The 14,472-nt window shown below is 41.6% G+C and overlaps 1 protein-coding gene across 4 annotated transcripts in view; it reads left to right on the top strand.

Moving 5' to 3' along the window:
* Window positions 1–9,402, top strand: part of phb2a (prohibitin 2a) — a 158,108-nt gene extending 148,706 nt beyond the window's left edge. For 3 of the 4 annotated variants that reach the window (XM_052477305.1, XM_052477304.1, XM_035800649.2), the window contains exons 7-11: window positions 4,268–4,371; window positions 5,663–5,740; window positions 6,907–6,992; window positions 7,796–8,301; window positions 8,499–9,402. In XM_052477305.1, coding sequence (XP_052333265.1) covers window positions 4,268–4,371; window positions 5,663–5,740; window positions 6,907–6,992; window positions 7,796–8,294 — 767 coding nt within the window. In that variant the 3' untranslated portion in view covers window positions 8,295–8,301; window positions 8,499–9,402. The remainder of the gene's footprint in view (window positions 1–4,267; window positions 4,372–5,662; window positions 5,741–6,906; window positions 6,993–7,795; window positions 8,302–8,498) is intronic. The other variant, XM_035800650.1, reaches the window with a different exon arrangement.
* Window positions 9,403–14,472: the final 5,070 nt, after the last annotated feature.

Here is a 14,472-nt window from a genome sequence, read left to right as displayed (position 1 = left end):
GCCAAGCACAGGAAGCAGCTCTTTCAGTAGTTTAGTTGGAATATGGTCCAGTATGCAGCTTGACGGTTTAGAGGCCATGATTATTTTAATCATTGTGTCAAGAGATATAGTACTAAAACACTTGAGCGTCTCTCTTGATCCTAGGTCCTGGCAGAGTTGTGCAGACTCAGGACAACTGAGCTTTGATGGAATATGCAGATTTAAAGAGGAGTCCGTAATTTGCTTTCTAATAATCATGATCTTTTCCTCAGAAGTTCATGAATTTATCACTGCTGAAGTGAAAGTCATCATCTCTTGGGGAATGCTGCTTTTTTAGTTAGCTTTGCGACGATATCAAAAAGGAATTTCGGATTGTTCTTATTTTCCTCAATTAAGTTAGAAAAGTAGGATGATCGAGCAGCAGTAAGGGCTCTTCGGTACTGCACGGTACCGTCTTTCCAAGCTAGTTGGAAGACTTCCAGTTTGGTGTGGCGCCATTTCCGTTCCAATTTTCTGTAAGCTTGCTTCAGAGCTCGAGTATTTTCTGTGTACCAGGGAGGTAGTTTCTTAAGAGAAATGTTTTTAGTTTTTAGGGGTGCAACTGCATCTAGTGTATTGCACAAGGTTAAATTGAGTTTCTCCAGTTAGGAGGTTAACTGATTTTTGTCCTCTGGTGTCCTGGGGTAGACTGTAGCTCAGTTGGTAGAGCATGGCGGGAATCTGGAAGGACATCAAGTCGCTTTGGAATCTTTGCTTATTATTATTATTATTATTATGTTGTCTGTGAATTTATAGCGACTTTTGATGTTCCTTGGTTGGGGTCTGAGCAGATTATTTGTTGCAATTGCAAACGTAATAAAATGGTGGTCCGATAGTCCAGGATTATGAGGAAAAACATTAAGATCCACAACATTTATTCCATGGGACAAAACTAGGTCCAGCGTATGACTGTGGCAGTGAGTGGGTCCAGAGACATGTTGGACAAAACCCACTGAGTCGATGATGGCTCAAAGCCTTTTGGAGTGGGTCTGTGGACTTTTCCACGTGAATATTAAAGTCACCAAAGATTAGAATATTATCTACTATGACTACAAGGTCCGATAGGAACTCAGTGAGAAACGCTGTATATGGCCCAGGAGGCCTGTAAATAGTAGCTATAAAAAGTTATTGAGTAGGCTGCGTAGATTTCATGACTAGAAGCTCAAAAGGCGAAAACGTCTTGTTTTTTGTGAATTGAAATTTGCTATCGTAAATGTTAGCAACACCTCCGCCTTTGCGGGATACACGGGGGATATGGTCACTAGTGTAGCCAGGAGGTGAGGCCTCATTTAACACAGTAAATTCATCAGGCTTAAGCCATGTTTCAGTCAGGCCAATCACATCAAGATTATGATCAGTGATTAGTTAATTGACTATAATTGCCTTTGAAGTAAGGGATCTAACATTAAGTAGCCCTATTTTGAGATGTGAGGTTGTGGCGAAATCTGCAAGGAGCCTTCACCGTGCACTGCCACTTTAAGAGCGCATCAGCAGTAAGGAAGGAGGAAATAAAGAGAGCTCATTCAGCTCTTTGGGGAGTTCGACAGTTTGATTGTGTTGTAGAAGTTGTTTGTTTTCAGCGTGTGTAGTTTATAAAGTATTGAACTCTATCATCAGTGTGATCGCTTTAGATCGTGGTTGTTTTTGTTTGGAACCGCGCCCGCAATGGATCGCATGGATTAGTAGCAACATTGTTGCGAAGCTTTAACAAACAAACCAACAAACCATGGGACAGTCAGACACCGGCAGGCCTGAAGACCACAGCTAAGATTTCTCTTTTTCTCTCTTTCTCTTCCCTCTCATTCCAGTGCTTTACCCTGCAACAGACTCTCTATTTTTTAAATGCACTTCCCATTGAAGTTCATTAGAGCTGGACTATTATTGCCCTGTCAAAAGTATTTTGATGCATATTTTAGTTAAAAGGGAGGATGCTTGCAAGTTGTGTATTGTTATGTGAACTGTATTGAGGTGAGGTGTACTAATGACATGTGGCTGAGAAGACTGTGGACATTTTTAAGGCCTTTGTTGTGTCGATGACCACCCCCCACATTCATACCCTCTGCACTCATCCACTAGAAAATAATACAGATTAAATCTTTAAATTAAATGCAAATCCTCTGACTGGGTTTGTTCTTGTCTGAAGTTGCTGTTGAATTGCTCTGCCATTATTAGTATTAGTATTATTGTATGAGGTATTCTTGTTGGGGTTACCCCTGTGCTGTGATGTGTGTATTCTCTTCTCTCTCCACTGGCTATCTGGTAAACAGGCTACACTCTAGGCAGTCTCTTCTGCTGATGTGTGTGGGTCTGGTAGTGGTACTCTCTCTATTCTACTCTTTTCCTTTCGGCATGGTTAATACCTGCTTGGCGCCCGAACAAAATCTTTCTTTACCCCTCTCTAATACCACAAGGTATCATGATCTCTTTCAATAATTACAGGAATAATGACAGGAATGGAGGTGGTCTTTATCCTAGTGGGATTGCTAAGGCGAACACCGCCATGTTTAGTTTTGCCCAACCTACGTCGAGGCACAGACACGGTCTCAATGGTGATAGCTGAGCTGACTACACTGACTGCTAGTGGCAGACTCTACTATGCTGGCAGGCTGGCTAACAGCCTGCTGCCTGGCCTGCACCCTATTTCATTGTGGAGCTAGAGGAGTTAGAGCCCTGTCTATGTTGGTAGATAAGATGAGAGCACCCTTCCATCTAGGATGGAGTCTGTCACTCCTCAGCAGGTCAGGCTTGGTCCTGTTTGTGGGTGAGTCCCAGAAAGAGGGCCAATTATCTACAAATTCTATCTTTTGGGAGGGACAGAAAACAGTTTTCAACCAGCGATTGAGTTGAGACTCTGCTGTAGAGCTCATCACTCCCCCTAACTGGGAGGGGGCCAGAGACAATTACTCGACGCCGACACAGCTTCTGCGTGTAAATCAGCTAGAAAGATATGTTGCGCTTGGTGATCTCTGACTGTTTCATTCTAACATCGTTGGTGCCGACGTGGATAACAATATCCCTATACTCTCTACACTCTGCAGTTTTCGCCTTAGCCAGCACCATCTTCAGATTAGCCTTAATGTCGGTAGCCCTGCCCCCTGGTAAACAGTGTATGATCGCTGGATGATTCGTTTTAAGTCTAATACTGCGGGTAATGGAGTCGCCAATGACCTAGGGTTTTCAATTTGTCAGAGCTAATGGTGGGAAGCTTCGGCGTCTCAGACCCCGTAACGGGAGGAGTAGAGACCAGAGACCGGTCTCTGAGCATGTTATGGTGAAAGTTTCTGTCGGCTGAAGAGGGTGGTTATGTAGGTAAAGCATTTCCTCCCAGAAATAAAAGTGTGTGATTGGGACTGAAGCTGGGATTTATACTTCTATCTGTACTGGTGGCACAGCATTTCATCCTTTCCTACACTGTACCCTTGCCTAAATTGCGTCTGAAGCTGGGCTTGTTCTCCTGTATATTATATATTACAGTACTGCAATCAAAGGCATCATGTTAATGTTACTACTTAGCTTCGGCTGTTGGAGGTCCTGACGAACCGTGTCCAGATAAAGCATCCGGAGTGAAAGTTAAATGTAAAAAAAGTGAGGGAAAAACTGAAAATATAAACGGTAATTAAAAAGTAAAAACCGTAAAGTTGTCAGGTAGCAAAATAGGTTGGCAACAAAACACACAGCAACTCGAAAACAAGTCTGCACGTTGTGATACCTGCAAGATGCATACCTCACAAGACATGCCACGAGGTCTCTTCACAGCCCCCAAGTCCAGAACAGACTGAGAGGTGCACAGCACTACATAGAGCCATGACTATATGGAACTCTGTTCCACATCAAGTAACTGACAGGAGCAATAAACTTAGATTTAAAGAACACCTTATGGAACAGCATGGACTGTGAAGCAACACTCATATTACGCACTATACATGAATTTAGTACTGTATATATGTGGTGGAGTAGGGGCCTGAGGCACAGAGTGTGTTGTGAAATCTGTGAATGTATTGTAATGTTTTTTAAATTGTATAAACTGCCTTAATTTTGCTGGACCCCAGCTTCGGTAGCAGCTAATCGGGATCCATAATAAATATGCTAAATTAGGGTTGGACTGAAACTACAGGACAGTAGAGCTCCAAGAGGGTTGTGCAGCCCTGCTTTATGCTATGCTTCATTGAGCTTATCTGATGTAGTAAAGAATGTTCTGCAATCAATTCTCTTGTCATGGTAATGTGACCACCTTGCTCTGTATTTTCAGCCCAACAGGAGGCACAGAGGGCCTTCTTCTATGTGGAGAAAGCCTTGCAGGACCAGAGGCAGAAGATTATCCAGGCTGAAGGAGAGGCAGAGGCTGCTAAAATGGTGAACTCTGAAGAGGAGACTCCTCTGAACATGCACAGCTAAAGCCGGTCCCAAATCTCTTCCTCACCCTTAAATGTTATATATGAAGGGTCTGATTAGGTTTAGTGGAAGAACCTCTACAATATTGCTTCTACCTTTTACAGATCTGCAGATATTTAAGGATTTAGGCCAAATGTAGGTTTTAGGGAGTGATTTGGGCCAGCTGTTACACATTCCCTTCCCTTGCTCTCATGTTGGTCGACCATACAGCTGAGTACACACACTGCTGTATCCATAGACATGGATGTATTATTTTATATTTTTCTATGGCAGCACATCATACTCTTGTGGTTTTTAGGTTAAACACTAGTGTGCTTTTTCTCTTAATTTTAATCTCACAGATGTGTCCAGTCTCCAGTGGTGTATAGATAAGATTTGTGTTACGAAATTCTGGTCGTTTTCCAGAAATCCCATTTGGATGATTCCCGGAATCAGAATCAATCAAAAAGCAGGATTTCTGGAAAACCAGGGAATTCTGGGAAAGTTGCCAGAATTTTGCAACCCTAGATAAGATGGTAATGCTTTATAAAAAGGCATTGCAGGTATGAGACTGTAAATGGATTTGTTGTCTTTAAAAAAAAATCCAATACAGGAAGGAAGTAATGCATCTCCATATTTTGTAAAAGCAATGCTTCATTTGACTTCTCCAAATGGATGTTCAGTTTTAGTTCCATCTCAAACAAGATGCCAGGGACCTTTAGTCTCAGAAAAGTGATGAGCTCCTGTCTACCTTGGGAACTCTACATTATTGTCGCTTTAAGCTCTCTGACCGCTCTGAAGTGTGACGAGATCAAGTGGACATTTTGCTCACTGACGCTTATTTACGTTTTTAGACGTTTTCAAATACAGCTGATGTCTGTCGGGCTTTATTTTTTCGTCATAAAATGTTAGGCTAAAATGGAGTACACTAAAGGTACCTTCCGTTCACCTTTTTTCTTTTTAAAAAAAAAAACATGAACCATTTTGGGTCTATACATCATTGACTAAAGAGAACAAGTGAACTGTGTTTATCCAAATTTCATTCACCCTTTGAAATACCTTTCTGGTGCTTTTAGGACATGTGCGTGCCACGTTTAACTGACCCCACCTTAATGAGTTGACTAGTGTGATTTGGGATCATGGCTGGATCGTAGGCAAAGCCAGAGTCAGACCAGTAAAACCTGCTGGATGTGGACTAGGCTATGCCCTCTGGGGTATATTGAGGCACCAAGATCGCATACATTAACCCATTTTCTTATTTGTGTAACTATAGTTGGGTGAGGCGGTGACAAAGAACCCTGGCTACCTTAAACTCCGGAAGATCCGAGCAGCTCAGAACATTGCCAAGACGGTACGGAAATCCAGCTTTAAAAAAAAAAAAAAAAAATACTTTAAGATTGCATTCTTCATTTGTCTCTTACCTAATCTGACATGTTGGGATTGGTGAAAGCTATGTGATGAAACCAGTGTGACATCTATCAATTTGTGTGAGATCAGTGAACAAGGTAGGAAGGAAGGGTGGTCAAAAGGGCCGTAGTGATTTTTCCTTAGCCCATTAGATGGTGCAAAATGACCACTTTCTAAAGCAGGATGCATCTGGATTTTTATAGTCCTGTAGGCTACATTTGAGTGTAATGAGAAACCATTAGGTCTAGTTTTTAAGTTTTGTTTTACAATGTCTTAGGGCTAAAGCTTTCTGGCAAGGACCTTAACTCGCTTGTGAATGTTGATGGTGTTTTGTAGTCTGTCCATTTGCCCTGAATCCTTTTGCATATTCTGCAAGTGACTTTGGTCAGGTCTGCTGGCTCACCTTTTTCATTCGGCCTGAAACCTGAAGAACTGCAGAACTTGAGAAGATGTGCTTTTCTTTCCCACCAAGTGAGCTGTCGTTTTTTCTGATTTAGCGTAAGGCAGGCTGTACTATAGTTTACTAAGTGAAATCCCGTCACTTCCTCTTGTTTTTTTTTTACTGTCGGAAAGCAACCTAATGGAAGAAAAAAATATTGCAAATGCGCTTACCCAGATGAGCAAGATGAAATAACAATAGCCTACACTTGATAAGTCTATAATATTTGTTTTCAAAAGGTAGGCTAATATCGTGAGTATTTTTATGGACAAGAGAAACAGCCCTTCCAATTTGTAAATCATTCTGCAGCCTGGACTAGATTAAAACACAACTTCACCTAACACTGTTTTGAACAATTATTTAATTAGATTGTTTGTCTATTGTCTTTTGAATAAGAATGACATTACAGTGGGGCAAATAAGTATTTAGTCAGCCACCAATTGTGCAAGTTCTCCCACTTAAAAAGATGAGAGGCCTGTAATTTTCATCATAGGTACACTTCAACTATGACAGTTCTCCCACTTAAATTGCGTTCTTCCTGCAAATTATCTGTGTGCAACAAATTGTGTTTTTTTTTTTTTTACGATACAATCCTAGATTGTCCCAACGTCCTGTCCAAACAATGTCATTCCAGACATTGCCCAATCCTACTGACTGTGTCTGATCTCCAGGTGGCGACATCGCAGAACAAGGTGTACCTGAGTGCAGATAACCTAGTGTTGAACCTCCAGGACAACACAAGCAACAGCTTCAGCAAGTAGGTTCCCTTCTGTTCCCTTAATACTGTTCCTATTTACCTGGGTCCTGTTCATTAGGCACCAAATGGAAGACAACAGGGTGGAATTTACTTAGACTTGTCCAATAAGAAACGCTCCTTGTTTTTCGTGTTGTAAAACATTTTTCCATTGTGTGCCCTAATTTATTTGATTTGATTTGTATAATACCACTTTGGTTTAGTTTTAATCTCAAAGTGCATTAAATTATAAATCATATTAAAAATATAACAAAAGAAATATGACAATATATAAGACTGATGTACACAGTTGACAAAGGTGGAAAGGTGGGCCAGGGGTGGAGATGAGCCTTAAAGGCTCAGTGTAGTCAAAAATGTGATTTCCCTGTGTTTTATATACATTTTCACACTGAGGTTGGAATAATTATGTGATGTTATGATGATGCCCTTTTAGTATAAGAGCTTTTTTTTTTTTTAAACACTGAAATTTCAGCCTGTTTTGGTGGGATGGTGTTTTGACCTGCCTGGTGACATAACCAGGTCGTAAAGTATTTAATAAACCAATAAGTAAGACCGTTAAGTCTCTCTGCTAATAACAGCTAGTTTTTGGTTTTCCCTTTCCCTACTCAGACCACTCCCAGACAGCCAGCAAAATTCTTGCTTGAGAAATGGCTCTTTGCTAAGAAGCAATTTCTATTTTTATTTTTTTATTTAAATCATTTTAAATTGAAAGCAATCATTGGCAAGGTACTTAATTGTTACCCATAAATGATTTGATTTTTGAGATGAAAACGGCTGCATTGGACCTGCATTAAATGCCCCAACAGTTTGAGCAGGTTGGGAGAAATAGGCTGGACGAGCCCTGAGATTATCAGCAAGGCTGTTCAAGAGACTCTTCCAGAGATTGAGGGAGAATTGAAGACCCCTGAGACGGCCAGTGTTCCTGCGACGCTTCCAGGGATTGAGGGAGAATTGAAGACCCCTGAGACAGCCAGTGTTCCTGCGACGCTTCCAGGGATTGAGGGAGAATTGAAGACCCCTGAGACAGCCAGTGTTCCTGCGACGCTTCCAGGGATTGAGGGAGAATTGAAGACCCCTGAGACAGCCAGTGTTCCTGCGATGCTTCCAGAGATTGAGGAACAACACTTCTCGAAGAGCCCTGATATTGTCAGCATGGCTGTTCCAACGATTGAGGAGGAACATGAATTGAAGTTCCATGAGATGGTCGTTGTTCCAGAGACATGGAGTGAGGCGGGAGAATACCCGGTCCCCCATATTGCGGCGGCGGCGGGTCCTGGGGACGTGGCGCAAAATGGCGAGGCTTGAATGTAGGGTGCGTGGATGGGGAGGGGTTAAGACAATTTCTTACCCAATGGTGAACAGAGTACTGGTAACATGCATGGGAAAGAATAATTATTTGATCAACTAAAATATATACAAAGTATATCATCAAACTGTCTGCTTGTGAACGGTCTTGTCTTAAAATGTTTCCTCTTTTTATTGATGTGCTTTTTTCCCTTTTCCCCCCAGTTTATCGTTGCCGAGGTAAAGGGAAGCGTCCCTGAAGAGTATGCATTCCATATCTTCGACTTGAGCCATCTCTACACATTATACCTCTTCCCCACACAGTGGTTTTCAACACTGGTCCTGGAAGGCTCAGTAAAAAGGGGCCACAATAAGCCTGGGAAATAGGATGTGTTGTATGTGACATTTAGGTTAGGGGTCAGGGCTGGACTCCAGTGTACAGGTATTGGAGGATTAGTGGAGGAAACGTTTCTGTCTAGTCATTCACTTGAATTATGTTATGTTCAAATTGTCTTTGAAATGGCTTTCCACATATGGTATCATGTTACAGTTGCCTGGCTCTCCCTCGTATTTAAATGATGTACAGATGAATAGAAACCGGATTGTGCCGGGGTACTCACAGACCAGCACAAAGGAGCACTTATTTGTTTCTACAAAGTGTATCTCCTTGTCACAGTGCCTAAGCTCTTGGCCTGTATTCACAGAGCCTCGGAGTTGGTGTGCTGATATACAGTAGCATTAGTTTTAGATTATATAGAAAGAGCGCTGATCTAAGATCAGGTCCTCTTCTCCAATATGCTTTTTGGATGTGGGCCCTGGTTTGAGTTAACAACTCCAGATCTTCACGAAGTGTCGTGAATGAATACCAATGAATCTTAATGTCCTGTGTCACGAAACAATGTTACATCAGTGTAATACATCATGCATTGTTACACCAGTGTAATACATCTAATTGTAATGCAAATATTTTCTTTGGTTCTTGTTCCCTTCTCATTTACATTTTTTTTTTTTCACTGCGTTTCAAACTCTTTGCTCCAGGAAAAAGGTCTTCGTTACTGTGTTCGTAATCCTAACTAGAGGCCGAAGCACTCACTTTGGGTTTGAATAAATACATGTTTTTGGATCACGACAGCGTCTACCTGATCTCTAACGTCAAACTTAATACAAAACTGTTTAATCCCATGCATTAATGCACAATAATATCAGACTGTCATGATACCATGCAACATTAATATCAGACTGTCATGATACCATGCAACATTAATATCAGACTGTCATGATACCATGCAACATTAATATCAGACTGTCATGATACCATGCAACATTAATATCAGACTGTCATGATACCATGCAACAATAATATCAGACTGTCATGATACCATGCAACAATAATATCAGACTGTCATGATACCATGCAACAATAATATCAGACTGTCATGATACCATGCAACAATAATATCAGACTGTCATGATACCATGCAACATTAATATCAGACTGTCATGATACCATGCAACATTAATATCAGACTGTCATGATACCATGCAACAATAATATCAGACTGTCATGATACCATGCAACAATAATATCAGACTGTCATGCAACAATAATACAGACTGCATGAACAATAATATCAGACTGTCATGATACCATGCAACAATAATATCAGACTGTCATGATACCATGCAACATTATCAGACTGTCATGATACCATGCAACAATAATATCAGACTGTCATGATACCATGCAACATTAATATCAGACTGTCATGATACCATGCAACAATAATATCAGACTGTCATGATACCATGCAACAATAATATCAGACTGTCATGATACCATGCAACATTTGCAGCAGTGTGTTCCATAACCCTTATACTGGCTACTTTAACACATTTGGGTGTAGCAGATGCTAGGCTTGGGCGATATATCAGGTATTTTGAAATACTGATGGTATAAGTTTCAATATCGTTTATTAAGCTGTTAGAGGAGTTGATCCTGGTTCGCTAACACTGTCTTCCTTGAGCTCGTTAATAGTAGAATGTTAATATCTGAAGATGGCAGAAAGGCTTGTCTCTTTTTGGCAATGACAGGGAGTGGAATGTTATCTAAAAAGACTGGTACCCAAACAAGACACTCAATCCACTCCTGGATCGAGATCACTGTTGCCTAAAATTGTGTGCACTTCCAGTAATACCGTTTACACGGTATTGTACAGAAATGCTACGACTATTAAATTCTGGATACTGCCCAACCCTATCAGATGCCATAATGTGATTTTTTTTTTTTTTTTTTAAGTCTGAAGTGAACAGTGACCCATTGTGGGGTTAGGTTATGGGCAGACATAAGCTACGTTGAAGAGGAGTGGGACAACATTCCACAGGCCGCAATTAACAGCCTAATCAACTCCATGCAAAGGAGATGTCACGCTGCATGAGGCAAATGGTGTTCTGAGCCATACCCCTACCTTTTTTTTAAGGTATCTGTGACCAACTGATGCATATCTGTCTTCCTCGTCATGTGAATTCCATAGGTTAGAGCCTAAAGCATTTCAATTGGCTGACTGACTTAAGAGCAAAATATTTGACATTTTTGCATATTGTGATTTTGTTTTTTGTGCAGTATACTTGTGCATAAGTACTCTGTATAGTGATTTACTCCGACAAAGAGCACATTGAATAAGAGAACTGTCGTGCTTTGAAGAAACGAGGGACTTCAAATGCTACTTTGTCAAAAGGTTGTATTTTGCATTGGCATTCGGGTTTAAAAAAATAAATGTAACCTTTATTTAACCAGGCAAGTCAGTTAAGAAGATATTCTTATTTTCAATGACGGCCTGGGAACAGTGGGTTAACTGCCTGTTCAAGGGCAGAACAACAGATTTGACATTTTTACCTTGTCAGTTTTTGGGGTTTGAACTCTGTATAGTGATTTCGACAAAACCTTCCGGTTACTGAGTCCAACGCTCTAACCACTAGGCTACCCTGCCGGGTTACTATCTCTTAATAGGGGTTTCATTGATTGGTTCCCTCACAATGACTTTGCTTGAGACATTGTAGCGGCATTGCATTTTCCCTTTCCACAAGTCCCAGAGATTAAAGACAAGGCAGGAAGGAAGCTACATGTATCCTATTGTGTGTATTTCACAAGGCAAGACATTGAGATATAAATGAATTTTGTAGAACATGGTTTTCTGTCATGAAGAGTAGACAATCTTGTTTAATTTTTTTTTTTTTTTTTACATTTGATTTAACTGGGCAAGTCTATTTTTAAGAGCAAATTCTTATTTTCAATGACAGCCTAGGAACAGTGGGGGCAGTTCAGGGGCAGAATTTTTATATTTTGTCAGCTCAGGGATTCGATCTCACAACCTTTCGGTTACAAGTCAAACGCTCTAACCACTAGGCTACCTGTCACCCCTATATGTTATTTCTATCTGTCCTGAACATTTTGCCTCACTGAATACACCCATGGTGTTCTGTTCTCGTTCCTCAACTGAGAATTAGCGAGGACTCTTCGGGGTGGTTAAAAACGGGGGATAAGGGCTCTCGACAGAGTTCCTCTGTGGAGATGGGAGAATCTTCCAGAAGAATAACCATCCCTGCAGAACTCTACCAATCAGGCCATTATGGTAGAGGGGCCAGACTGAAGCCAATCCTCAGTAAAAGGCACATGACGGCCCGCTTGGAGTTTGCCAAAAGGCACCTAAATGACTCTCAGACCATGAGAAACAAGATTCTCTGGTCTGGTGAAACCAAGATTGAACTCTATGGCCTGAATGCAAAGTGTCACGTTTGGAGGAAACCTGGCACCATCCCTACGGTGAAGCATGGTGGTGGCAGCATCATCCTGTGGGGATGTTTTTCAGGGACCGAGACTAGTCCGGATCGAAGGCAAGATGAACAGAGCAAAGCGCAGAGAGATCCTTGATGAAAACCTGCTCCAGAGCACTAAGGACCTCAGATTAGGGCTAAGGTTCACCTTCCAACAGGATAACGACCCGAAGGACACAGCCAAGACGAGGTAGGAGTGGCTTCGGGGCAAGTATCTATTTGTCCTTGAGTGGCCCAGCCAGGGCCCGACTTGAACCCGATCTAACATCTCTGGAGAGACCTAAAAATAACTGCATACTTATGTAAATGTGATATTTCCATTTGAATTTTTTTTATAAATTAGCAAAGAGAAATCTAAAACGTGTGTTTTGGTTTGCCGTTATGAGGTATTTATTGTGTGTAGATTTATGAGGGGGAAAAACGATGTAATGTATTTTAGAATAAGGCTGTAACGTAACAAAATATGGATAAAGTTAAGGGGTCTGAATACTTTTTGAATGCACTATCTGCTATAGTTTTCAGATGATTGATCTCGGTCAAGGGAGGAGCTTGTTTTTACATATAGTGTATTTATTTCTTCTGAACACTTCTATTTGTTGGCAATGTCGATTCTTGCAAATCTTTTCAAACTACTTACTTTTATGGCAAACGCCGCCGAGTACTCAACTGTAAACCAATGAAATCTTGTGTACTATCCATGGTACTCTCTCTGCTGATCACGACTGATAATCACGTTATCCGTACCTAAGGTAGTAGACAGCTGGTGACATCTCGAGAGGGATCTCCATCCAACAAAATACTATCAAGTTAAGAGATGTATCACTAGCTACTATATCATTCCGGGAAAATAAGCATTTTAGCTTTGTTTATTCCAAGTAATAATTTAAGACGACAAAAATGTATAGGACAAGTAATAAATTTACAAGTAGTGTAAATCTGATACAGTCATCAAGGCAGGGCCCAAACATTTCAGTTCCTACTGACAAATGAGAAATGCCACATTATCCCTGTCAATAGTTGAGCACCCTGCCTCTAGCTCGCAAACCACATTCCTTTTGCTCTGATTTTATTCACTTTTGTATCTCACTTTTGCCTCACATGATCTATTCAGCTCCTGTGTCCTGCTCCCAGAGATCAACTAAGTGCTATTAACCAATAATGGGCTGATTCACTCACCTGTGAGGAGAACCATCCTACTGTTTCTTCAAGTGCAGTCGCAAAATCCATCAAGTGCTATCATGAAACTGGCTCTCATGAGGACCACGAAAGGAAGACCAAGCGTTACCTCTCCCTGTCAGAGTCTGTAATACCAACATGTTTTAAGCAGACCACCATATTCCCTGTGCCCAAGAACAGGGACATGTTGAAAATGTCAGTGAAGACACCTGCCAGTTGGTCAGCACATGCCCGGAGCACACGTCCTGGTAATCCGTCTGGCCCCGCAGTCTTGTGTATGTTGACCTGTTTAAAGGTCTTACTCACGTCGGCTACGGAGAGCGTGATCACACAGTCATCCGGAACAGCTGATGCTCTCATGCATGCGTCAGTGCTGCTTGCTTCGAAGCGAGCATAGAAGTGATTTAGCTCGTCTGGTAGGCTCGTGTCACTGGGCAGCTCGCGGCTGTGCTTCCCTTTGTAGTCTAATAGTTTGCAAGCCCTGCCACATAAGACGAGCGTCGGAGCCGGTGTAGTAGGATTCAATCTTAGCCCTGTATTGACGCTTTGCCTGTTTGATGGTTCGTCGCAGGGCAGGATTTCTTGTAAGCTTCCAGGTTAGAGTCCCGCACCTGGAAAGCGGCAGCTCTACCCTTTTGCTCAGTGCAAATGTTGCCTGTATGGCTTCTGGTTGGGGTATGTACGTACAGTCACTGTGGGGACAACGTCCTCAAACACTTATTGATGAAGCCAGTGACTGATGTGGTGTACTCCTCAATGCCATGAGGAGTACACCACATGGAATATGTTCCAGTCTGTGATTGCAAAACAATCCTGTAGTTTAGCATCTGCATCTTCTGACCACTTTTTTATTGACCGAGTCACTGGTGCTTCCTGCTTTAATTTTTGCTTGTAAGCAGGAATCAGGAGGTTAGAGTCGTGGTCGGATTTACCAACTGGAGGGCTAGTGAGTGCTTTGTACGTGTCTCTGTGTGGAGTACAGGTGATCTAGAAAAAACAATCCCTTTGGTTGCACATTTAACATGTTGATGGAAATTTGGAAGAACTGATTTAAGCGGGCACGACAAAACATATTCCCCGTCAGGAGACTGAAAAGATTTGGCATGGGTCTTCAGATCCTCAAAAAGTTCTACAGCTGCACCATCGAGAGCATCAAGACTGGTTGCATCGCTGCCTGCTATGGCAACTGCTC

This window comes from Oncorhynchus keta, chromosome 23 (assembly GCF_023373465.1).
Source record: "Oncorhynchus keta strain PuntledgeMale-10-30-2019 chromosome 23, Oket_V2, whole genome shotgun sequence".
NCBI classification, from domain to species: Eukaryota; Metazoa; Chordata; class Actinopteri; order Salmoniformes; family Salmonidae; genus Oncorhynchus; species Oncorhynchus keta.
The sequence above is the reverse complement of the archived record's forward strand: the minus strand, read 5'-3'. Positions and strand labels throughout refer to the sequence as shown.